The sequence below is a fragment of the Solanum dulcamara genome, chromosome 6 (assembly GCF_947179165.1).
Source record: "Solanum dulcamara chromosome 6, daSolDulc1.2, whole genome shotgun sequence".
NCBI classification, from domain to species: domain Eukaryota; kingdom Viridiplantae; phylum Streptophyta; class Magnoliopsida; order Solanales; family Solanaceae; genus Solanum; species Solanum dulcamara.
Window position 1 is genome coordinate 73,702,416 of NC_077242.1, and position 25,379 is coordinate 73,727,794.

General features: G+C 32.6%; 4 protein-coding genes across 5 annotated transcripts; 1 reads left to right on the forward strand and 3 right to left on the reverse strand.

Moving 5' to 3' along the window:
• Positions 1–943: 943 nt before the first annotated feature.
• On the forward strand, positions 944–8,564 carry LOC129891464 (uncharacterized). Of its 2 annotated transcripts, XM_055966841.1 has the most exons (7): positions 1,183–1,264; positions 2,284–2,453; positions 2,819–3,754; positions 3,836–4,009; positions 6,488–6,630; positions 7,649–7,759; positions 7,888–8,564. In XM_055966841.1, the coding sequence occupies exons 3-7, from the start codon at positions 2,819–2,821 to the stop codon at positions 7,967–7,969; spliced, it is 1,446 nt and encodes a 481-aa protein (XP_055822816.1). In that variant the 5' UTR covers positions 1,183–1,264; positions 2,284–2,453; the 3' UTR covers positions 7,970–8,564. The 2 variants fall into 2 exon arrangements, with proteins under 2 accessions (XP_055822815.1, XP_055822816.1); XM_055966840.1 differs by lacking the exon at positions 2,284–2,453 and having other exon boundaries at positions 944–1,264.
• A 1,066-nt stretch (positions 8,565–9,630) lies between these two features.
• Positions 9,631–12,737, reverse strand: LOC129891465 (uncharacterized). Its single transcript, XM_055966842.1, has 5 exons — positions 12,232–12,737; positions 10,880–11,638; positions 10,717–10,796; positions 10,426–10,497; positions 9,631–10,215 (listed from the first exon to the last, which is right to left on the reverse strand). Exons 1-5 carry the CDS (start codon positions 12,562–12,564, stop codon positions 9,897–9,899), a joined length of 1,563 nt encoding a protein of 520 aa, XP_055822817.1. The 5' UTR covers positions 12,565–12,737; the 3' UTR covers positions 9,631–9,896.
• Positions 12,738–14,993: 2,256 nt separating this feature from the next.
• On the reverse strand, positions 14,994–19,064 carry LOC129891466 (probable E3 ubiquitin-protein ligase RHY1A). Its single transcript, XM_055966843.1, has 3 exons — positions 18,806–19,064; positions 18,138–18,250; positions 14,994–15,626 (listed from the first exon to the last, which is right to left on the reverse strand). Exons 1-3 carry the CDS (start codon positions 18,896–18,898, stop codon positions 15,329–15,331), a joined length of 504 nt encoding a protein of 167 aa, XP_055822818.1. The 5' UTR covers positions 18,899–19,064; the 3' UTR covers positions 14,994–15,328.
• Positions 19,065–22,559: 3,495 nt separating this feature from the next.
• On the reverse strand, positions 22,560–24,529 carry LOC129891467 (probable E3 ubiquitin-protein ligase RHY1A). The gene is made up of 3 exons (XM_055966844.1): positions 24,194–24,529; positions 23,673–23,788; positions 22,560–23,047 (listed from the first exon to the last, which is right to left on the reverse strand). The coding sequence occupies exons 1-3, from the start codon at positions 24,359–24,361 to the stop codon at positions 22,735–22,737; spliced, it is 597 nt and encodes a 198-aa protein (XP_055822819.1). The 5' UTR covers positions 24,362–24,529; the 3' UTR covers positions 22,560–22,734.
• Between the last annotated feature and the right edge of the window lie 850 nt (positions 24,530–25,379).

Here is a 25,379-nt window from a genome sequence, read left to right on the forward strand (position 1 = left end):
ATGGTTCAAGTTATTGGATGAGAAGTCATTGGTGAAGTACTTAAAGTTTCTCTTTCTTTGATTTCAATTTTTATGTTTGATAAACCAATTAATCGGTTGATATTGATGGATAATCATTAAATCAAACCGAATCAATCAATTTCTTATTGGTTCGATAACAATTTAGCACAATCGATAAGTAAAACTAGTAAGTGCAAAAGCATCGGATTAAGTGTCCCTAAATTAGAGACTTATTGTTCCCGATGCTTATATAATAATATACACTCTCATTTGATCATAGATTTTATAGTTGAATTTTGAAAATTTGAGTTTTTGAAAATTGAAGGTATGTTTGGACATACATTTTACTTGATCATTTAGGACATACATTTTACTTGATCTTTTAAAAAGTTTTGTGAGTGAAAATTTCAAAATCCCCAAACATGGTCTCAAGTCAGTTTTTGAAAATTTTAAAATATACAAAGATCAAATATCATGATCAAATAAATATCTGAAAATAATCTTTCAAAATCTACTCTCAAACTCTATAGCCAAACATTAACTAAGGTAATAAAGTTTGGTAAATGTTAAAAAAGAAGAAGAGGTAAATGGTAATATCTTCTAAACTTATTAGTAATCTTATTTCAAAAATTATGGTTAATTTACAATTTTAAAAAAATACAATAATTACAAGATTCTATCAAAGTCAACACAGTACTTGGTCCTAGCATAACATTCTGGATTCTCATAGCTATACAATCAAGTCTATGGACACAAGATTTATACACTTAAAAACATTTTCCCACAAAGGAATTAATTACAACCATCACATTCAATATTAGGTCCTAACCACAAATCAAATTTGATAGTAACAAGTCATCATCAAACAAACAAAAACATTATTTTTCCTCAAGAAAAAATAAAAAATAAAAAATAAAAAACCATTTGGTCTTATGCCTCACAAAAATCAAAAGAGGGGAAAAAATTAAAAAACGTAAAAAAATGGATTCTTGATTTTGAAGAACTTGAAAATGGGAGAGTGACTTTCCAACCCACAAAAGAGAAGAAAGACCTCCATTACTCTTTCCCCCTTCCACCCTCCATTTCTCTCTCTAGCAAAGAGGAAGAAGAGAGGAAAAAGGAGTTGGTGGGTTCAAAATTACAAATGGGTTCTGGGAGTAGCCATTTGGGGTCACGCCCAAGTCGTTCAAATCGAACAAAAAGAACATTTTTATCCATTTTTATATGTGGTGCTTCTTCATCTTCTCGTCGTTCAGCTATTGAGGTAAAAAACACAAACCCCTTTTGGTTGTTTTGTTTGGAAATGTAATGATGGATTGTTTTTTTTTTTAAAATAAATAAATTTCAATTGCAATTTCAAGATTTGTTTTTTGATGTTATGGTTTTTGCTGTAATGGGATTATTATGAATTTTGGTGATATACCCAGAGTTTGATTATTTTTTTTTGATTGCCCTTTGATGGTTGATTTTGGTATTATGAAGATTCAATTGAGTCAGGGAAGATTAGTGTTGCCTAAGGATAACGTGCACAAATGGCAAATGGGTAATGAAATCGCTAGAATTTCTTTTTTGATAATCTTGGTGACCAAGTCCACAGGGTACCTGCTTACCTCCCACCAATACATGTATCGGGTTGCTCGTCATTTTTAGCTGGGACTAATGGAAAGAAAACACCTGGTGTTTGATTTCCATCTCTGGTTTTGAACCTAAGACTTCATAGTTCTCAATCCACTTTATTGACCATGCCTTTGGGTTCTTGCTGGATGTTTTGGCTAATGAGATAATATTCAGAGAATCGGTATTGTGAAGTTTACTTGATATTCTGTTTTGGCTTGCTATTAAGGAGGATAGTTGAGATGTTGTGTATTTTGTTTTCGTTGATGAAGTTTAGATGCAGTCATCGGAAACCAGGATATTAAATGGTTTTATTTATCTGAACAACATAATTTTGTTTACCTGAGTTTGATGTTGACATAGCATTGTGCTGTTGACATTACCACTTTTATGCTTTCATGGTTTTATTACGTCAGCGGTCTATGATTAAACTTATGTAATGCTGTAGAGAGATTTTGTTAAGTTGATCAGATCGGTTTCACAAAGTGATCTTCTTTACTCTTAGATCTTAGGTTGCTAAAGCAGAATTCCTAGCTATAGTCCATACAATAGTGCACTTCCGTCGGTGCTTGGTATTTCTCATTGTCATCCGTGCTTAACCTCATTTTAAAAGCAAATAAGAAATGGGTTTAGTAAAGAAATTGACACTAATGTGACCAATTCAATTAGGGTATCTTTCATTGCTACCAATAGTATGGATATCAAACAGTAGTCAGCAAATATGAGAATCAATCTAACAGCCTTCGAGGAATCTCCTGCTGCAGTTATCTAGATTGTGGGAGAGTAGAGTCTTCAGCGCTGAATTATCTTATGTGAGTGGGAGGCTCTGTTTCTCATAGGTATGTTTGGGTGATTTCACTTAAATTTCAATGTCTTTCTCTAAGGCCGTCAGGAAAATTCTTGATCCTATGTAAAATAGTTGTGTTTCTTGGTTTAGTTTTCACATGTATTATCTGTACTATGCTAGATATCCTACAAATTCAGGTTGATTTTTGCTATTTACTAATTGTGTCATTCTAGTATATCTTGAAAGGAGAGTTTTATCAAGCACTGGGCTGATATTTATGGTCTTTTAGTTCTCATTTTGTTTAAAGCTACAAAGTCTCTTAGGCTATGTGCTAATATTTTCAACAAGACGTTTGACATAGAGTAGGTACTTAAGGTGTTTAAATTCAATTCATATTTTATATTTGTTACTCTGTAGATGGAAGATGATCCAGCTGAAATGATGGTGGCTTCTGCAGAACATGCTGACACTGGAAAGCTCCAAAACTCTGTGAAGGACCCTTCACCCGATTTTATTCTCTCCCAAGCTGAACGTGGAGCTTCGTCTGCAAGCAATCTGGTAAATGGTGAAAAATCTATATCTGCAGACGCTTCAATCAATGTTCAGGGAGGTAATCAAAGAGGAAACTCAACCAAAGACATGGAAGTAGACACTCAATATAATCCTGGACGTACACGTAATGAAACTGCTAGTACATCTCGGGATGACCGATCATTTCGCTATCCACTTTCTTTAAACAAAAGGGCAGATGATGATGTTGTAAATAATGTCGCCACTACAGTGAATGTAGATGTCTCTCAAGTTTTTGCCGGGTACTCTCATTCTAGCAGTCCATTGTCTCATGGAAATGGAGAGTCTTCATCAAGTGAAGATTTTGTTGTAAACAACACAAATGAAATTCTTATCTTCAATAATTCTGATTCTGTATCAGTTCTTTCGGATTCTTCAGTTACGCCACATTTGGTGGGAGATGATATGCGTCAGGATACACCATCTTCAGGTCTTGAATTTCTGGTGTCAGACAGGGAAGAGGGTATAAGAGATGGAAGTGCACTTCATGTTGACATGGCGAATGCCTCTCCCAATATTTTCTCTAACATTCCTGCTGAAATTAGTAGTCGTGAAGCAAGACGGAATAGTAGGAGACTTTTTTGGGATTCTTTTTCAAGGAGAAGTCCTAGGAGGCGTGCTGATCCCCGTAACTTCCATTTTCCAAATGATAATTCAGACGATGTAGCATCTCATGACAGGTTACTGCTGGACTTTAGTGATAATCCCCTTCATGAGGGGCCTGGAGGAAATTTTCCATCAAATGGAAGTCGGAATGAACGGCGACGGCATTCCAGATCTGAGGTGATGTGATTTATTTTATTTTTTCTTCAGTGGGAAGTTTGATTGCTGCTCCAATAAATTCTGGTTATTATCTCTTCCCAGATGTGGGAAAGACTTCCTGGTGGTCTTATTGCTAGTGATCATCGAAGTGCCACTTGTCCAACTGGGATTCACACAGATGGCCCATGTTCATGTGAGACAATTTTAATGACTCGGGAATCTGGCAGTCGTGCAAGTATATCGCGAATAGTTATGCTTGCTGAGGCATTGTTTGAGGTAACTTTTCATGATGCAACTTTTTTAGTTTCTTTATGGCTTCTCCACAATGTTTAACAGTGTCAGTGGCAGATGTAGATCATAGTTTATGGGTTTACGGCGACTCATTAGCTTTTGCATTTGTGAACCCAATTACTATTATATATTAACTTGAGGTTGCAATAGGAAACCATAAAATTCAAATCCTAGATCCGCCTCTGATATTTGATACGTGGAACAGTTTTGTCCGTTAAATGCTCAAGCAGTCCATTGTTTGCGCATAGTTTGTGGTCCGAGTGCTTTGTAACTTATTACTGCCGCATACAAAAATCTTTTGGGATGTCCTAAAATTGATTGTTCCACTACGGGGAAGAATTTCTCCGAAACTTTGAGATAGGAAACTCTGAATGGGGAAGACACTGTTCTAAACAGTATTGTCAATGACTCATTTGAGGCACGCTTAAGCCCTGAAGCTCAAAGAAGCTCAGGTGATGGGTTTTACGTCACTTAGGCGGTGCTTTATTGTAGGCAAGGCACTAAGGCGTGCGCCTCATTCCCCATAAGTTTTATCTTGATTAGGCACTAAAGTGTGCACCTCATGATTCTCCTCCCACTTCATTGACCATGAGGGTCACATCCTCGGTGCAAAATTTAATTTTTATTATACTAAAGTGTGCACCTCATGATTCTCCCCCAACTTCATTGACCATGAGGGCCACACCGTCATAGATGTTTGATCTTTTCTAATCTCCCGTAATTATGCATTTCACTTCAAAGAAGCATGCGTTTTGTTCTCGCTTCAAGCCCCATTTACCTTATTTCTTTTTTGTTAGGGGTAGACCAAAAAAGTATTGGAGAGAGGTGATTAGACAAGATATGGCGCTACTCCATATACCGAGGACATGACCTTAGATAGAAAGGAGTGGAGGTCGCGGATTAGGGTAGAAGACTAGTAGGGATAGAATGGTGTCTTGCCGTGTGTTGGTTTGGGGTGGTCGTACGTCTAGGCATGCCTTTATAGTTGTGTTGTTATTGCTTTTGATTATCGCATTACTTTGCTAACATTATTGTTCTTGTCTTGTAAAATTTGCATTGCTTTTCGTTTTTTTTTGTATGCTATATATATTGTTTTTCTCTCGAACTTGAAACTGAGCCGAGGGTCTTTCGGAAACAGCCTCTCTACCTCCATGAGGTACTGGTAAGGTCTGCGTACACCCTACCCTCTCCAGACCCCACTTGTGGGATTTCACTGGGTATGTTGTTGTTGTTGTTCACTTTTAAAAGCACTGGTTTTGGTAAATGCCGGCATCGTAAGAAGTGTCAACAATCAGCTATTTCTAACAAATAATTTTACCGTTGTTGATATTATTGAGCGCTACAAAGTTTTTTGTCTTTTCTTTCTTTGTTGATGAGTATTGAGTGTTGTAGAGTTTGAATATATATCTTGCTTGAATCTTGTCAAATAATTGTTCGAAGAAAGTATTATATTGTTGTACAAGCTTTATATAGAGCAATTAACATAAAGAACATGTTTGAATTATCTAATAATGATCTCTTTAGTGATAAATATATAGCATAATACATGCCATTCAGGTCTTGGTCCATTGGTCCCTCCAAAAGACTGTAATGGCCCGTTTGGCTTAGCTTAAAAAAAGTAGCTTTTGAAAAGTAGTTTTTAAAAAGTCAAACTTCAGTAACTTTTAAGTTAAAAAATGAAAAGTAGGTGCCCCTACTTTTAACTTTTAACTTTTTTTAAGTTATTTTTAAAATATCCAAACACTCTTGAGGGCTGAAAACTATTTAAAAGTTGGTTAACTTTTAAGCTAAGCCAAACACGCTCTAAGTTGTATCTCTATAAAATTTTGGCTCCCTGAGCCATGTTGTGCGTTTTTAAAAGCTTCCTCTGTAGAGGGGACTGAAGTGGGATAGAGGAAGTTATTGTATGTTAGATATTATTTGCCTTAAGTTTGCTTAAGCTGTTGCTATACATTAGTGTTATCAAAAGCAAAAAGTGGAAAAAAGCTCTAAGGTCCTTTGGTGCTTTAATTAAAAAAGGCACAAAGGGAGAAAAAATACAAATATATATGTTTAGTCCAAGACTAATAATTATAAGCATGAATGACAAATAAATGAACAAAGAAATTGAAAAAAAATTATGGTAAAGTGAAATATCAATTGTTTAGTGTCGCCTCTTCAGAAGAGGCTCATTGGTAAGGAAAAGTATGCATTAGAAACTTGATGACAACACTGAAGCGCACACTAAGTGAGGGGAAGCGTTCAACATGTTTTGAGCCTCGATTTAGGGCTTAAGCACGTCTTTGACAACACTGCTATACATAATACTCAGTGCTTGTTATGTAGACCTGTTAAAAATCCTTAATTTGCATGTTTTAGAGATATATTTAAGTTTTCTTTCTTTGAAAGAATCTCAGGTTCTATATGTGGTTTTCCATTCTTTATTGGAAGTCGTCACTGTTTGACACTAATGACAAATTGCAGGTACTGGATGAAATACATCGGCAACCTATGTCATTGTCCTTATCTGTGTTATCACTTCCAGCTCCAGAGTCAATTGTGGACTCATTCCCAGTGAAGAGTTACTCAAAATCAGAGGAAGTAGATACTAGCAACAATGTTTCACAGTAAGTTTCTCCATCCCTTTGTGTTTTCATAGGAGAAATGAAGAGATAGGATGAAAGCCGTCTCCTACTCTATCCAGGGGCATTTTCCCCTTTGTCATATGAAGAGAAAGGATCAGTAGAATGATTCACTGTTTGCTCTTGAGTGTTTTTTCTCCCTATATATGCAAGATGATCGAGTGTTAAGATGGCGTTAGTATTTCTATTTGTATTTTGAGGGGTCGTTTAGTAGAGTGTATAAGAAAAGTACTAAATAGGGTATATTAGTAATGCTGGAATATTTCTTTTAGTAGTGTATAAAATGACCCCGGAATGTTTTGGCTTTGTCTTAAATAGTCCTTTGCCCATTAGGAAGTACTTCTTCAGTTCTCTGATCATGGACACTTCCTTTATCATGGTTTTTTCAGTGTCACCTTGATGCTTTTGAGTTGGGTAATGTAAAGAAATGAAAAACGATGTGTGTGGCATTGTTCTAGTAAACGAACGAGAATTAATGTTGCTTTGTACAGAAAACATTTTGTTACTGGTGGACTATTTGTTCATTTTTCATAAACCCTTTTGGCTTTTTAGAGATGAATGTTTGGATTCGTTATGCATTGAGTGGGGTAGAAAGTGTTTTAAATAATAGTTTGCTATGAGAAAGCAAATTGGAGAAGAAGGTTGAGAAGATATCACATTAATAATAGCTTAGTATAAATCTATATACCTGAATTGTTAAGAGGAATTTCCTATTTATTTTAAGGAAAGGGGTCAAATTTTTTGGGACAAACATCCATGAAGAAAAAAACACTTCTATGGATGAACTAATTAAAATAGTAGGTGAATTAAAATGGTTGGAAGGAATGCATTATGTGAAAACAAGTTAAAACCAGTTTATCTGTGCGATAATAAGTTATGACTTAAAGCAGTATATGGGGCTTTTGTTCTCTTTTTCTCGAAACTGATGTGATGTCGTTATGCGGTACTTTTATATGACAAACAATATATCGCTCTTTCATGTTTCAAGTTTCATAATTTGTAGGTGTCACATATGCTTGTCTGAGTACGAGGAAGGAGATAAAATACGAGTTCTACCTTGTCACCATGAGTTTCATTTATTATGTGTGGATAAATGGCTCAAAGAGATACACGGGTAACATGAAACTGCTCCTAACTCCTAATTTACATTCCTGTGCATTAGTTTTGTTTTCTCATCGCTGCGGAGAGAATGGTTCTAAAGGAAGAGATACCTTTGTCCTTTACTAACATATTGTTTTTCAGTGTATGTCCACTTTGCAGAGGAGATGTCCGAAATGGTTTCGTTGACGGTTCAGTTTCTAACTCAGCAGCACTTCCTCTTTGAGGTATCTAGTATATAGTGGGGAGAAAGAGAGGGGAAGAGGGAAAAGGAACGCCACGCTAAAACCTGGCTCCATAATTTGTCGTAATGAAACAAGAAATTTTGCTATTTATGCAGTATCCGACGACTTCTGAAGGGATACTGAAGGCTCCTCCTCTTAACGGTGTTTATTTCCCTAAGCATCTTGAGCTAGGAAGGGTTATATCACCTATCGGAGCACGTTGAACATGGAAGGATCAGTTCCCAAGTTTTCTTCCTTTGCCTTTCCCTTATTCTCAACACAATGTGAGATAATAAGGGCCCTCTTCCTTTTTTTCATTTCCGACATTGCCCCCATGCAATTTTGTGGAGAGCTTGTACAGATGTATATGGCAGCTTTCGCTCCGCAATGTACCCTTGTTGTTGTTGTTGCTGCTGTTGTTAAGAATGCACATTTTAATGTTCATTGAGAGAAAAATTGCCACTGTACTTGGTGGTGGCCTTAGGAAATAGGTGAATTTTCATATGGATTCTCATTAATAGATAGAGATATATCTGTAATAGGGGAAGTTTCAAATCTATATCTATAATATTATATAGTAGAGACTTTCATAGCCAAGTTCTGGCTTGTCTTGCCTGCAATTAAAATTGATTGCTTTTTTTGTTTGATCATCTTGAGATGATATACATAATATAATCTTTGCTAAGGTCATGTTAGCAATCAATTTTTTTTTTACATTTTTCTAAAAAGAATGATGGGATTTGAATATAAGGCTCAACATGTTTAATTAATGTTCAAGGTTTTGCGTCCTAGTGGTCAATGATGTAAGTGAAGAATGAGGGTTTATATCCTAGTAGAGTTAAAGAAAGAAAAAAAAAATTCTTCTTATCTGTCTAAGTTTTAGTAAACAAAGTTACCATGTATGTTGTTGGCGGGGAACTAGCACATATTCAGTGAAGTGTTAGCTTTAACACAATGAACCAATCTGAATGTTGCACTCTAGATGGTGAAAGTCCAGTAGCCAAGAGCATCATTAGCTTACGCTTTGATCGGGTAGCATGGGGCACGTGAAATCAAGGATCACCTTGCAACGCTAAATTATTTTGGGTGATCGATCACCAAGTAGTACTTTTAGGGAAGGGCGAAAGGTGTACCTCACCACCACCACCACCACCTCTATCAGGGAATGAAATAGAATAACTTCTTTTACTCTTGAGCAGTTTTGGCTCTTTAAGTTAGCCAAAAAAGTTAGCACAAAAGAGCACAAAAGAAAGATTTGATGGAAAACATATGGTTTATACGGTTTTTGTTATTTTTTGGTCTATTTCTAATGTTTGATACTATTTTTTTAGGTGCAAATTCCGTTATTTTGGCTTTTTCTAATGTTCTATTAAGTTTGTGAGGGAAATTTTCTTTTATAGTTCCCGTTAAATCTGTATAGGTCACAATATATACAATCTTTTTCTTATGTTAAGAGGAGTCAACAGTTGGATTTATCATATTTGCATAGTACATTTTTTGGTCCAAGAAAATCCATTTGAATCTCTGTCACTGAATCTAACAACCAAAGTTTGTTAAATATTTGAATCTCTGTCACTGAATCTAACAACCAAAGTTTGTTAAATATTTGAATCTCTGTCACTGAATCTAAAATAAGGGACCATTTTGTTATTTTCTCAAAATATTTAATATAATTGGAACAAGGATGATTTACTCATAAAATGGTACTGTAATGGTAGACAAGTCTAACCATCCAAAGATGATTTTTACACCTTAATGTTAAACACATTTTTAAAAGGTTGATAAATGGAATAATATATCTCTTGTAGAGCCAATAAAAGAACATAGATGGCTCTACCAACTACAAATAAGTATATATAGTCCACAAACTAAAGAAGCTGATTAGCTCTCAGCTTTCTTTTTTTTCACTGTCCACCAAATGAAACTCTCTTAAACATCAAAGAAAGGATTATATTTTAATCCCTTATCAATGCTACTATTAACAGTACTCTTCAAAGGAGTGAAGCTTTTGGTTTGTTTAGAATGAAATGTATGATGATGATCTTGTTGAGGAGCAAAAAGATTTGGATGGCAATTTTCATCATCATCATAATCATCTTCATCAAATGTTGTCCATCTTTTTGAGTTTTGCTTCTCCTCCTTGGTTATAATACCTTTTAAATTTCCTCCTCCCATTTCTCCAACATGGTTCTTGAATTCCTTTCTTACAACATCCAAAACGACGTCTCCATATCGATCACACCATGTTCTGAAAATTCAGCAAGGAAAAAATAATTAGTCTGAAGTGATACAACTTATTTTGTCTATGTTGCTCAGACTCTTCAAAAATGTCGACAAGTGTCTGTTGGATCCTTCAAAACTAGTGCACAACATTTTCTTTGAGTCCAAGCATCATAGGATTAGAACTACATGTTACACAACTTTTGAAATGGTAAGTTTTAAGTACAAGTGTGCTTACTTGGGGAAGAACTTCTTTAGATCAGCCTTGTCAACTGGAAGCCTAGTTGAAATTGCTTCAATTTGATCATCTCTGATGTATGATGATATGATACCACAATTAGTAAATTCAATCTATTCAACAAGAAAGAGTACGACAACAACAACATACCACGTATAGTCCCACAAAATGGGGTCCAACAACAACAAATAGTAATAGAACAGTACTCCAACAGAATAGTATGATAGTAGAAGTACAAGAAACAACAGATAGTAACAGAAATTGAAGGACAAGAAGATGTTCTTAGCTTACGTTATCTCAACACTTGCGTTTTTGGCACCAAGTTCTGTTTGAATTCGGGATAGCTCTTTCTTGATACGGTCTCCTAAAACCTGAAAATGTGCAACAAGAACAAATTCAGATTAGGATCATAGAGACGTTCTAAAGCATAACTGGATGTGTATGAATGAGAGACCTTATCGACAAAGAAATCAGAGGGGGCACCATTAGGATGCAACTTCCTTTTGATCTGCTTAGTGTCTGGACCTTCTCCAACAGGTTCAGCAACTAACTGTCCTAAGTAAGTTCCACCATCCGATTTCTCATCAAGTGATAGTGGAGCTGTTTCATCCTCAGAATCATTCTTCTTCCACTTCTTGAATCCATCAAATCCCCACTGTTTCTTCCCTCCTGATTTCGACTTTCCTTCAGATTCAGGCTCACCGCGATGTTGATCATCAACGCCAAACAGTCCCTTAAAAGGTTTCTTTTGCTTCTTCACTTTCATAGGTTCATTAGGCAAGCTCTCCACCATCAGAATTGACATAGTTTGACTATCTTTTTCCCTTAAATGAGTGTTCCAAAAAGGGTTCTCTGTTGACACTCCCAATTCATTTCTCTCGGAACAATTTTCACTAACTGGATTAAGTATGCCTCTTTCTTTCTTGGATGATGCAAAGCCAAAAACTGAAGCAGACCCTTTGATTTGCTTTAAAGCTGAAGAAGTTTGCTTTTGCTTACCTTTCGAGCTCGAAATCGAATTCTCTTTACCAAGATAAGATTTTTCATCCTTCAAATCTATAACAGACCATTCATCATCTGTGGTTTCTTTCTTTGATCCAACAATAACATGTTTTGCCTCAATCTCAGCTCCTTGAACTGCTAACCTTTGCAATAATGGCCTCTTTGATGAATGATACTCTTCCTCTGATATACAATTTGCATACAACAACTCCTTCAAGAAGAAATACCATATAAAAATTTAATCTTTACAGGAAAAATCAAGAACATGTAAAAACAAAAACAATCAAAAGAACAAAGAAAAAGCCCCAACTCCCAAATGCTGAAATTTCAGTTTAATTTAGAAAATGTACTTGAAAATAACTCCTTCAAGAAGAAGAACCATAAAACAATAACAAGAACATAGATATAACCCAACTCAGATATAACTTGTTTTCGACGGACACTCGGTTCTTACACAAAAAACACAACAACAACATACCCAGTATATCAACACAAAGTGGGGTTTGTGGAAGGTAAAGTGTATGTAGACCTTACCACTCACTCACTCAGAGATAGGTTGTTTCGATAGACCCTCGGCTCTTATAGGAAAAACAACTTAAGAAAAACTAAAACTCCTAAAAAGGTTAAGCCTTACAAACAGGGGGAAAAAAACAAATGAAAAACTCCAACTCCCAAATGATGAAAAATCAGTTCAATTTGGAAAATTACTAGAAATTACAACTAAACTGAGCTATCAACAATCAATCCACCAAATGACACAAATTTCAAGAATTGATACAAAAATGAAAGAAGGGGGAAAATCACCTGTAAGAAGATCAATTTATCTCTTAAGATTGAAGAATGTTCATAATCAGCAGGAGACGCGATGAGCGTATCAAGAAGATGTGATCTGAAAGCAGAAACTTCAGATTCAGCCAAGATCCCTTCTTTACAAAGACCCATCAAGTTAAGAATTTGATGAAAAGATTCTTGTTGCCATTTAATGTTATCCGATTGTTGCTTCGATAACCTCTGCTCAGCAGCTACAATCGCGGGTATTCGCCTTTTCTTGAAAGGAAATGGAAGAATGGTTTTGCAAAGAGAAGTAATTGAATCATGGAGTGAGCTATAGTATGTTGGTGTATATGAATAAACCATTCTTGAAAATTCAAAAAAGAAGCCTCTTTTCTTCTTTTCTCTGAGTTTTTTTTTTTTGCTTTGAGAATTTTTTGAGAGTTTTTATTGTATTTAAATGTGAATTTTTTTCTTGTATGTTTGATTTGATGATGATGGTGAAAGGCTTTTGTTGAAGTTTGAAGAGTTTTTTCCAAACGGTCAGTGAAAAAACTAGCCGTTGGGAGTTTTAAAACGTTGGGCTCACATGAAAACGACGTCGTGTCATTTCCCAGTTCCAAATTAATGTTCCAACATTTAATTATCTAAATCTTATGTTAGAATTTACTCCGTATTTGAGGATTTATACTTGAAAAATAATCTAAATGCAAATTTGTATGATTAAGATCTAAAATACTAAGTAATTAAGTTGGTTTGTTTTTCAATAGCTAAATGTAAAAATAAATATTGTTATTTGAAACCCGATAACTATAAAATTTAATATAGTACTAAATTGATTTAATGGTATATCAACAAAATATTTTTAAAAAGTAATATGACAGTTGGTGATAGTAATGGTCAATGATAATAGTTGTGGGTGACAATTGCCGATGATGTAGGCTAATGGTGATGTTATAAGTAGTAGCTAGTGATAATCATAGCGGGTAGAAACGATTGATTGTGGCGGCTGATGGTTGTGATAGATGATAATGATATCTCTAAGGGTAGTGACGACGATCGATATATAATGGTGAGTAATAGTGATAGCTGATTATTGTGATAATGGTGGTTGATGGTGATGGTGAGAAATGATACCTAGTGCTTGTGAAGATTGATTGTACTGATTGATAATAATGGTAATTGTGAATGGTGATAGATGTTGCGGTGGTGACAGTAAATAATGGAGGTTGATGGTAATAACATTGAATAGATTGAATTGGTGAATTGTCATATTTATATTAAAAAATTGAATAGATATCTTAATCATATTAAAACTTTATTAGAAATTTTATTTATTCTCGCGAAAATATGATAGATTTAGAGGCGTTTTAACAATTAACTATTTGATTAAAAAGAAAAATTAGATTTTTTGACCTAATAGATTTAATTTAATAGAGTGTGGAGGATGCGTATTTTGGGTAGAAGGTTTGTAGGTAGTGGAGTGTTTGTTGTTGTACTAGCCATATTCATGTAGTTCTTGATTTTGGTATCTATCATCGATCATCCGTTATTTATTGTGTTTCAATTATCACACTATTTTATTATTGTTTTTGTTCCTTTCTTACATGCATTGCACTGCTTCTGTTAATGGTTGCTATGTTTTCTTCTTCTTTGTACTTGAATTTGAAGCACTTGAGCCAAGAGCCTTTCGTAAATAATCTCCTTACCTCAGTCACCTCTGAGGTAGAGGTAAGGTCATGTACACTCTACCCTCCTCAAACCCACTGTGTGAGACTATACTGAGTATGTTATTGTTGTTGTACCCCCACGATGTAGTGATAAGTTCTGCATGCACTGTCCTCCCCAAACACTACTTATGAAATGTCATTGGGTATATTGTGGTTGTTGTTCTTTCCCCTTCCCCTTTTGGTAGAGTGTATTAGAAAAATAATGCATGCATTATCTTTAATGTGTATTAGTATTACCTTTTTTGGTACACTTTTTCAACCTGTGTATAGCTAATTCTTGCATTAGTTATATACTCTATTTGATATTAAAGTGTGTATAACTAATGCATGAAAATTCATGGTATTAGTAATGCAATGAATTTTAATGCATGCATATGCATGGTTAAAAAAAAATTGTCCCTCAAAGCCTTTTTCACATCCCTTTCATCATATTAGTGGAGGGTATTTTTATAACCAATTAGTTTTTTTTATATAGAAATTATGCATTGCATATTATTTTAATACACTAAATCAAACATTTCATAAGAAATAATCTCAGCATAACTAATACAAATATAATTAATAAAAATATTACTAATACAAATATTTAATACATTTTATTTAACATTATTCTTACACCCTACCAACCCTTAACATTATTAGAAGTGCTATTTTTCTTTTAAAACTAAGAAAATTTCGGTATATATATATCAATTTTTTTATATAGTCTCACTTCCCATTGGATTATATCCACTATGTTCATTCAAATAGATTATAGTCTGGTGTAACAAAATTCCCCCCCCCCCCCCCCTCAGGGCAAATTCCTGCCTCTGACGATACTGGAGAATATGTACGCAAAAATATTAGGTGATCTCTTCACATCTATTTAAGTTTTGATAAACAGATTTATTCAATATCTATGTTTGTAAAAGGTAACATATAACATATATCCCGTAAAATTAATCTAAATGCACACAACGGTGCACCCGAATACCATAATTATTTATTTTTAAATATAAAAAAAAAAGGAAGAGGAAGTTGCAAGTTACCAAAATACCAGAAAAAGCACAACTATAACACAAGGAATTCAAATCACATAATTTCTAAATCTAATATGTTAATGAAAGTCCTAAATATCTTACACTTCTCAAGCAACCAAATGGACCAACCACTGACTTATTTCAAACACAAAAAAAGGTAGGACTACTTGATCCAATGATACAGTCCTCTTATTTCAAACTTGATCTATACAAACTTTGCAAACAACAACAATAACTATGCCTCAGTTCCAAACAAGTTAGGATCAGTTATATGAATCGCCACTTCAAAATAAGTTGGGGTCAACTATATGAATCCCGACTTCTTCATTTAAGCTCATTTCATATCCCATATATATACAAACTATGCGCGATACATTTTTTTCAAGTGACAATATCCATTCTGCAGCAAGGGCAATAAGCATAATTCTCCAACAATGGAACCAAACAACATGAATGGAATTTGTGGTCACATTGCAAATGCATTAGGTTATCACCAACCTTGAATTGGCCCAAACAAATGGTGCATTCATCATTTTCTATATCCTTCCATTGCTTTATTACCCTGCTAAATGTCTTTATCCCATTTTGCTTCATTCCAGCCATCTCTTTCTTCTGCAAATTATTTGATTCTACTTGCTCGTTTTCGACATCCTTGAATCTTTCTTCTTTACTTTTAGACCTGTTTTCAATAACATCAATGAATAAGTATAAGTGCACTGAGATTCTATGTTGCTCGGACTCTCCAAAATCCTGCGGAACCCGTATCAGAACCTCCAAAAATGCAATACTTTTTGGAGGATACGACAGACACCCGACGGTTTGAAGAGTTCGAGCAACAAAGCTGAGATCACATTAACATAAAATGTTTTAACAATTACTTAGTTGTTGGTATGGAAAAACTTACACACACCGATCTATACCGAATCAATAGATACATGACATATACTTTTTACATAGAATTTATTACTTGACCATGGTTAATCTCACAAATTGGTTCGGTGTAAACATCCTGTGTGAGTATCCAATAAGCGATGGAAGCCTTAATCAACAAAATATTATAAATGCTTGAACATCCACGATTTCGATTTATAGATAACAAGGATAAAATGATTGAAACTTCAGTCAAGAATGTTCTAATGATTAGCATGACATGCAAGTTTAGACAAATAGGTCAAAATAGGTCTTCAATATATAACCCTAAGCATCTTTTATCCTTCAAGTTAGCAAAAATTGAGCAGATTTGGTCCAATTAAGGGAAGAAAACTAACAGACAAGGCAGAGTAACGGCAGCTAACTGCAAATAGTGAGTGAACGAAAGATCAATCAAATTTATGGACTCGTGACTACAACAACAACTACGCCTCAGACCTCATTTCGTCATTGAAACTCACATCATATCATTACTGTGGGCTTGTGCCTAGGAGAAACAAATTACCAGAATGCAGAACACAGAATTTGTACTTAGGTGAAAATAATTAGATTTTTTTCCCCCTTTTTTTATCATGTAAAGGAATTCATTCATAAAGTATCCGTTCGTAGGCATCCTTCATATATGTTCCTTAAGCACAGCATATATACAAAGTAGGTTAACAAAAGCAGCATGTTCCGAAAGTAGTTCCTTTTAATGGCAGCAGCCAGAGACTCGATACAAATGAAACTCCACCAAATTCCTCATTTTCCCACATTTATCCCACCTTCCGTCATTAGGTTGGTTCGTTTGTATGTAATTGAAAAAATCAATATCTGCTTAAATGATTGCTGTGAGTAAACTTATAGGAACGATTGGATTTCATTTAGTTAAATGACAACTCCCCAAGGTAAAGTTCAAAACAAGATACTTATGCCGATCCCACAAGTTACAATTCTAAGGCATCAAGAGTCTAACTTTCCCAAAGAAAAACACCTTTCAGGCTTTATATCAAGAAGACCAAACCAGTGATTTCCCACGGAGGATGACAATCCCACAGAAGTTTGGAATACTCAGCCCGTGTATGGGAAAGTTGACGAGTAAGACTGAAGTAATTGTACACATCAATCTCTGTTCACTACAGAGGTTAAAAAGTTCAATTATGTATCACTCAGTTAGAATGGACGAAACTCAGTTATGTATAGAGATATGTCGGGCTCAGTTAAGGAAAGCTCAATCAAGAGGCCAGAAGTTACAATTCTCAGGCATCAAGAGGCCAACTTTCCTTAGAAACACCACTTGGATCTTTATATCAATTAGAAGACCAAACTAGTTATTTCACATGGAGAATGGCAGAAGTTCCGAATACTTAGAAAGTTGATGAGTGAGAGTGAAGTAATTCTACACATCATAAAAATACAGAAATTCTCTAAAATAGCTCAGTTATGCATAATTCAGTTCGAATGGATGAGACTCAATTATGCATAGAAAAATGTCAAGCTTATGTATAGCTCAATCGAATTAGCTGTCACGCTCAGTTTATATAATTGAAGTTAACTATACCTATGAACAGTTAAAATGGACGGAGCTCGTTATCCCCCTATTACGTGCAAGTCACTTGCGGTTAGTTTTATATTTTCTTTGGTATCATTCCATTACTCCAACCAAAACCACTCAAGTTTTACAAAGTTAGAGGTAAAAGGTACCCAAGGTTATAACACAAGGGATATGTTTAGCTAAAAACTCAGTTTTATTTTATCTCAAACAAGTTATAAGCTACTTTCTTTTATTAGAGTACAGAAAAATCTCTAGAGTACTGCAAAATATGTTCTAGCATTTGACCATAGATTTTGGATCAACTTTTGAAATCGATCTTCAAATATCTATTTGTCCATGAAATTTGATCAGACTTGTGCCAATTTTTGGAAGAAATCATATATTTCAATTTTTTTTTCGAGTAAAATGCATGTCTAAACACAGCTTCAAGTTCCAAAAATCACAACTACAAAAACTCAATTTTTCAAGTTTCAACCCTCAAAATCTAGTACCAAACAGAAGCTAAGACTTATGAACATTGAATAAAGAGCGCTTTCCCTTCAATAGACCCTATGCGGAACAAATTCGGATTAGTTCGACCGACGAGTTCCGGATACTAAGACAAAAAAAAGGGTAATACACAAGACTCTCTATAATACAAGCAAAAATATGCTCTCCTAATTAGATTTTAGAATCAAAAAACTAGAAAAATGAAGACAATTATTTACAGAAGAAGCTGAAAATTACCTTCTTAGCCTCTGATCCAGTCTCTGCTTGGCTTTCCTAGCTTTTTCACCTAGATCTTCATCATTATAGCCATAGCTTCCTATAATTCTTTGCTCTATCTGCTCCTTCAAATGCTAAACACAAGCTTATACTTAAAAGTTCATTTTTTTCACTCAATTCACATCAAGATTCTCCAAAAATGTGCAGAGGTTTGAGGGTTTTGGGATGCGGCGGGTGCATAGAGGCGGATCCAATCTTTAAAGTTTATGGTTCCCACAATGACTATAGCTACTAGTATATCATAATAACAAAGTTCACTTTCAAATATTTATAGATATGCAACAAATTCCTTATTAAATATACAAGATCTAAAAAAAAAATTACTAGTTCACGGGAACCCTTTACTCATATTCTGCATCCACCACTATATCTATGGATTCTGCAACAACTATACGTTAATATATCATAATAGCTGGATTCATAATAAAATATTTATAGATATTCACGTGAACAAGTACATCATACTATATACCATCAGAATTTTCACTAAGGAAATTTAAAATATAAAAAAATATATACATAAAAAAGGCAGAAAATTTAATGTTTACTATGTATAAAAAAATAAATTAACTAATATAATATGTAATTCTTCGACCAAGGAGGTTGACATAAATTTTTGCGTAGCATACCGTGGAAGAAGTGGAAGGGGCAAGTGAATCAAATGATCTGAACTGATAACCCCTTTTTGTAATACACAGAATTCCAAGAAACAAACCAGACATTTTATATTTATGATTTATGGTTCTGATTTTAACAAATTTTGGAAAAATTGAGACAAAATAATGAACATGGTATTTTGATTTTTGTGTCCAAATTTCTCTTTTGGGATGTTGGTTGGAGAAAAGATTTTAGGATAAGTATTACATCTAAGATGAAACTTTAAGAAAGAAAAAAAAATAGTGATTTTGTAACTAAAAAGCTAACGTGTCTAAAAAAAAAGGTTGCACCACTTTGAGACTTTGGACATAAGTTATTGCTTTATTGATCACCTATCAACTCAAATTAAGATAATGGACTCAATATAATATAAAATATTAAGTAAAGTATCTCAATATAAAATATTATATAATATTATATATGTCAACTTTGTATAAGAAAGTGTTTGATAATATGTAAAAGATGTTTATATATAAATATAAGATAAATCAGATATAATGTTGTATAATATTTTATATTGAACTTCATGGTATAAATACTTTCTTTCAGTTGATATATATAAAGCGGAATTTTTCTTTTTATATGGGATGATATAAATTAAGGCGTAATATATAAATAAATATTTAATTTGACCTTAACTAAAAAGCAAAATAATATTTAGATGGACATTTTTAAAATTAAAATATTACTTGTCAGTTCAAATCAAGTTAATGTCTATCCATATATTATGTTTTTGATTCAATGTGAAGTTTAAGTGTTAACTTAAAATACGTCTTTGTTATTTAATTAACAAATATAGGGAATATAATATTTGGTTAATAGCGAAAATATTTTTTTATGAGAAAGAAAGGTAATTGCATAATTAATTATAATAATAGCATTAAGGAAGTGTTTCAATAATTACAAGTGTACAAAAATATTGATTCTAATTCATTTATAAGAGGTAAAATATTGATAATGAAAGACTGTTCAAATGATAAACATTCTTAATTTTCAAATTTAAAGTTATGAATTAAAATTATCAAAAAAAGTAAAAAGATAAAAAATCCTACAAAGGAGTTAAAAAAATAAAAATAAAGAGGCAAAGTATTGATTCTGATTTATTTATAAATTTCTCTATATAACAAAAAACAAAAGAGTGAAAACATGCAATTATACTTGCTTTGTTGAATTGAGTTAGCTTTATCTCAAAGTATCTTTCGTTTAATTCTTTTTAGGTATTTCACTATATGTATGTAATCAGTGATGGAGTTAAAAAAAATTATTAATGGAGTTCAATTTTTGAAGATTAGACACATAAATTAGTTGAATGAGGTTCGATATTTATTATATATACATAAAAAATTATTTTAACTATATATAAATAATATAATTTTTCGTCGAAAAAAATTCAACTGAACTCCTAAACTCAAGACGATTCAGCCTCTGTATATGTTGTTGGAAAAAAAAATTTAACGTAATCAATAAAGTTATCTTTATATAATCAAGAAGTTAGAGATTTAAATCATAAAGACAATCTCTTATAGAAATACTAACACATAATAAACTTGTATGATTCAAGACTTTTCTCAAACCCTATCTAAAAACTTAACTTAATGCATCGGACAACTTTTTTTTATTATAATTTATATGTATGTTGGGATATCATGTTCCACCACAGTGTCCTTTTGCATATTTCTAATGAATGGAAGTATGATGCGTCATAATTTAATTCGACCAATGTAATCCAAACATCACTTCTTTCTATCATAACTTAGCTGTAGTTAATTTCTTTGTTTCAATTTATTTGTTTTATTTTTTTAGTTTGTTTTAAAAAGTTTTTTTTTAATATTATTTTATTATATGATATATTTAAGATCACAAATTAAAGAATAATTTAGTACATTTCACGATGAACTAAAATGATTTTTTCAATTAAGTTTCCTCTATGTCTTGTTAGTTACGTAGACATCATTTTCTTGAAATTTCTGGGCTGAAAATGAAAAATGAAAAGGCGTATTCTCGAAAAGACACCCAAAAAAAGGATACAATTTAAACAACATTTTATCACTTTAAATATATTGTGATTCTTCTAATAAGGCACAACACTTGTTTACTCTATTTTTTGTTGACTATAAATTCAACGGACTAGCCTTATTTTAGCGATTTTTGGCACTTCTTCTGTATTAAATCATAGAAATAAAATCGATTCTTTGGGTGGTTCGTATCTGTCTTCAAGTTCGACGAAGTTATTAGCGTTTGATGTACCACTACTCCAATAACAAATATATTCATTCTATCTTGGGAGAAAATAGTTCAACATCTCGAATACAATAAGAAAAAAAAATTCTTATTTATTAACAAGAAAGAATTGTTCGAATGTCAAGCACATCACATATATTTAAAGTAATCATCACACGACTATTATGACCAAATTTAAAGAACTAGTAATAAATTAGTGATTATAGTACCAAAAATCACAAGCTAATAAGTTTCCATTCGTACAAGTAAAGTCACTAATGGCCTAATCATGGCAAATTAGATTAATTTTTTTCTTTCTTTTGGGTTATGTCTAAGTGTCATTTTGATTTGATTAGGTGGAAGTCACTTCCATTAACAAATCACATGAATCAAACAAGTGTACTATAAGAATGACAAAAATAATTGATTTTTTATGTATATAATTTTTTTATTAATCGAATAATTGAAGAATCGAAACTCTTGAATATGAATGTTTTTAAAAAACAGTATTAAGATCGAGTTAAAGAATCGAAACTGAACAATCGAATTGATTCAACTTGATCTAATTTTTCAATTATTCGATATTTATGTTCACCCCTATTCATAATTCATTGCCAAACAAAATAATACAATGATATATTATTATTATTATTATTATTATTATTATTATTATTATTATTATTATTATTATTATTATTATTATTATTATTATTATTATTATTATTATATGGGACCAGACAAGATAGTGAAAACTAATTGAATTATTGAGAATTTTCTTTCACGGTGGGATCCCAAAAAAACAAAGTCAGATAGTGATCTTTGGTTCTATTGAAATCACTTGTTCCAATTGCTACTCAATAGCCATATGATAATCTATAATGAAATTTTCACAAAAATCAATTACTATAACAGAGGAATTGATGAGAATGATATCACCGCAGATTGGGATAAAAATTTGTGGATTTTTTATAAGATTTAGATAATTTTACTAATTTTTGAAGGTATGAATTAAATTTAAAATCTAATTTAATTTAGTATTAGAGTCAGCCTCATAAATTCTATGTGGGGATCCCAGACCATATAGGGGTTGTGAATAGCCTTTTGATTCATGATTGTGCATGCACCAAGCGATTGAAGTAGAACTTCAAATAAAGATGTCCAGATCTAGCCGTGAAGGATTGGCTGGGGACTGGGGGTGCTGAGAATGATCCCACATAGGATTGGAACGAAAACTCTAGTCTCCTTATAAGGATTGAGCAACTATCATTAGTTTGAGCTAGCTTTGGATTGAGAGGCGTAAGTTAGGTCAAGGCGTAGTTTAACAAGAGTTGATTGCTTATATGGTTACTCAATCATTGAAAATAGCGTAATAATTATTTTATTTTTAATCAATAATTGAAAATGATGTAACCAAATCACATATCTTTATTTTGTAATAGAAAAATAAATAATTTAATGACATAACACACAATAATTTAAAGCCAAAATAATTAAAACTCACCTAGATTCTCCCAATCTACCATTAGCTCACACTACATAAAGTTTTCTTAAAAGATCATATAGTCAATAGGTTCAATTACAAGACACCTATTGTATCTATATATATTTTTTACATTTCAGAAATCTTGGATACCTACAAGTTGGAGAAAGAGACATATGCAACTTCCTTCCATTTTCCTAATTATGCACTAGTACTAGTCAAAATTATTGTCATTCTACAACATGGACAATGTGCATTGGATTCTAGCCATGGCACCAAACACTTGGAATGAAACTTGTGGGCACATGTCAATTGCATTAAGGTATCACTAATCTTCAATTGGTCCAAGCAAATTGCACATTCATCTTGTTCTTGAGATTTCCAAATCAATTTTGCCCAATTGAACTTCTTTGATCCACTTTTCTTTAGTCCTGAAAATACTTCTCCTTGCAAATTTGGCCTATTCTCCACCATCTCTTGGCTATGGTTTTGTGGTTGTCTATTATTGAGACTCCTAAATTCAATATCACAAGAAGAAAAATAAAATTTAGTGACATGAGGGTAAAGGGTCAAATGGTTGAAGTTCAATTAAGAAATTATATGGTTTTCTAAATCATTTGATACACTAGATAAAGGTGGAATATCTCATGATTAAACTCAGATAAAATTTATACTATTTGGTTGACGATATAAATTCTATCTTAAATTGAATCTTGGAATCCCATCTAATTATATTATCAAACTTGGGATTATATATTTTATCCCACATTTCATATGGAATAAATTAGTCCAAAAATTATAATTTCAGAATAATTCAGTCTGCAAACCAAACGATCTTCTTTTAGTTAGTTTAAAATGTGATGGATTAGTACCTATTTTTATTAGGTTACTAATTAGTCCTGCAATTATTTGCCGATAGTTACCTTATTAGTGACCTAATTATGTAATTATTTTTTTTTTATCCATGAATGCATAAAACTTAAACTCATCACTAACATGAGCCTATATCAAGAAAGAAGAAGGTATTACCACTTTTACTTGATAAATTTATCTCTAATTACTTTATATAAAATTACATAGAACTTAAACTCTTTGCTAACATGAACCTAAATCAAGAAAGGAAAAATTGAGTTTTTCACCTCTTATTTTGTGATTTCCATCTTGCACTAAGCCTCTCATCTAACCTTTGTTTGGCTTCTCTAACAGCTTCACCTAGTTTCTCATCTTGATATGCTTGACTTGTTGCAACCCTTTGCTGTTAATTCAATTATGCAAGAAAACACACAAGAATTAGTACAACACCACAATAGTAACAACAATTAAGCCTCAAATTCAAACAATTTAGGATCGACTATATGAATTCTGACTCTCCATATAGCTAACACATAAAATTTAAACTATTCCCTAGATGCAACTTTCCTAAGAAAAACACACAAGAAATAGTATCATGTAATTATAATAACCATAACAACAACAATATAATTATGTCTTAATTTCAAGTAAGTAATAGTGGTCGGCTACATGAATCATGATTGTCCATATCGCTCCATTTAAGTCCATCTCAGTTTAATACTAGTATCACATCATTACATCCACATGAAAATTTAATACATACAACAAACATTGAGGGAGGGGGGGTGGGGGGGTTATGAATTAGTACCTTGGATGAACTTGAATTGAGAGGATGTTCATGGTTACTAGTGTATAGACAAAAAGAAGACCTTCTTGTGGATGAAAAACTAGAGGTAATAGATGAATCTATACATCCACTACTTTGATGAAATCTCCTTCTTCTAGCACATTCAACACCAGGAAGCATACCAGCCATTTTTACACGAAACTCAAAAGAGGAAAGAGGGAAGAATTTTTTCTTAGTGAAAAAATAAAAAGTTATACACTATATTGGCCTAACTCACTAGCAACTTTTTCTAAGTATAAAAATGGAGACAGAGGAAATCTTTCTCTTACCATAAATTCAGTATTATTACTATTTCTTGTGTCTTGATTTATGTGAACACACAGTACGAAAGTCGATATTTAATTTTTTAAAATAAATTTGCATATTTAAAAATTAAATGAAAATTATTAATAATTCAAAATATTTTTAGAAAAATGTCAATTGAAAAGACCTCACCTAAATGCAAAAGTTTCAACTTTTTTTTTACAAAATAATTGAATCTTGAAAAAATAGGCAAAATAATATATTTTTTTGGACTAAAGTTTTTTGGCAGACAAAAGAGGTACCTACCACTTCATTCAATTTTTGATAAGCATCATTTTCATCTTTCACTTAAATAATAAATGGATGTGGTAAAATTAGGATACGACTTCTTTCCTCTTCTTTTTTTTAATTTTCCTTTTTTTCAAAATACTCTTGTTCTTTTAAACTTTAGAGTCACACTTATTCTAAATTTACCTCTAGTTATAGATTTACCATCAAATTATAGGCAGGATTATCTATAATAAGGAGTTGTTTAGACATGAAAACTATTTATTTATTAAATACTTTACTTTAAAATCAAAATTTGGTTGTAAAATATCCAAATTCAACTCAAAGTTGGATTTCAAATTTCAAAAAAGTGTTTCTAAATTGTTTTTCAACTTCATCTTCATAAATAATAATAATAATAATAATAATAATAATAATAATAATAATATTATCAATGTTGTCTTTTTTTTAATGTTTATATATATGTAAGGGCCCTTCCCAGGACCCTGCGCATAGCGGGAGCTTAAGTGCACCGGGCTGCCCTTTTTTTTTTTTTATATATGTAAGGTGTTAATATAATATAATTAAGACGTTTCTTAAAAAGTATTATATGAGTATATAAGGTGAAATCTAACAA

What these genes read in the sequence shown, in the direction of transcription:
- LOC129891464 (XM_055966840.1), top strand. Translation starts at nt 1,145, where the DNA reads ATGGGTTCTGGGAGTAGCCATTTGGGGTCACGCCCAAGTCGTTCAAAT. An exon ending in ACTAGCAACAATGTTTCACA is followed by an intron (nt 6,631 to 7,648) that starts GTAAGTTTCTCC and finishes CATAATTTGTAG; the next exon opens with GTGTCACATATGCTTGTCTG. An exon ending in TGGCTCAAAGAGATACACGG is followed by an intron (nt 7,760 to 7,887) that starts GTAACATGAAAC and finishes ATTGTTTTTCAG; the next exon opens with TGTATGTCCACTTTGCAGAG.
- LOC129891465 (XM_055966842.1), bottom strand. Translation starts at nt 12,564, where the DNA reads ATGGTTTATTCATATACACCAACATACTATAGCTCACTCCATGATTCA. An exon ending in CTGATTTCTTTGTCGATAAG is followed by an intron (nt 10,797 to 10,879) that starts GTCTCTCATTCA and finishes GCACATTTTCAG; the next exon opens with GTTTTAGGAGACCGTATCAA. An exon ending in CTAAAGAAGTTCTTCCCCAA is followed by an intron (nt 10,216 to 10,425) that starts GTAAGCACACTT and finishes CTGAATTTTCAG; the next exon opens with AACATGGTGTGATCGATATG.
- LOC129891466 (XM_055966843.1), bottom strand. Translation starts at nt 18,898, where the DNA reads ATGTCTGGTTTGTTTCTTGGAATTCTGTGTATTACAAAAAGGGGTTAT. An exon ending in CCCCTTCCACTTCTTCCACG is followed by an intron (nt 18,251 to 18,805) that starts GTATGCTACGCA and finishes GCTTGTGTTTAG; the next exon opens with CATTTGAAGGAGCAGATAGA. An exon ending in CTGGATCAGAGGCTAAGAAG is followed by an intron (nt 15,627 to 18,137) that starts GTAATTTTCAGC and finishes TATTGAAAACAG; the next exon opens with GTCTAAAAGTAAAGAAGAAA.
- LOC129891467 (XM_055966844.1), bottom strand. Translation starts at nt 24,361, where the DNA reads ATGGCTGGTATGCTTCCTGGTGTTGAATGTGCTAGAAGAAGGAGATTT. An exon ending in TCAATTCAAGTTCATCCAAG is followed by an intron (nt 23,789 to 24,193) that starts GTACTAATTCAT and finishes TTGAATTAACAG; the next exon opens with CAAAGGGTTGCAACAAGTCA. An exon ending in TGGAAATCACAAAATAAGAG is followed by an intron (nt 23,048 to 23,672) that starts GTGAAAAACTCA and finishes TATTGAATTTAG; the next exon opens with GAGTCTCAATAATAGACAAC.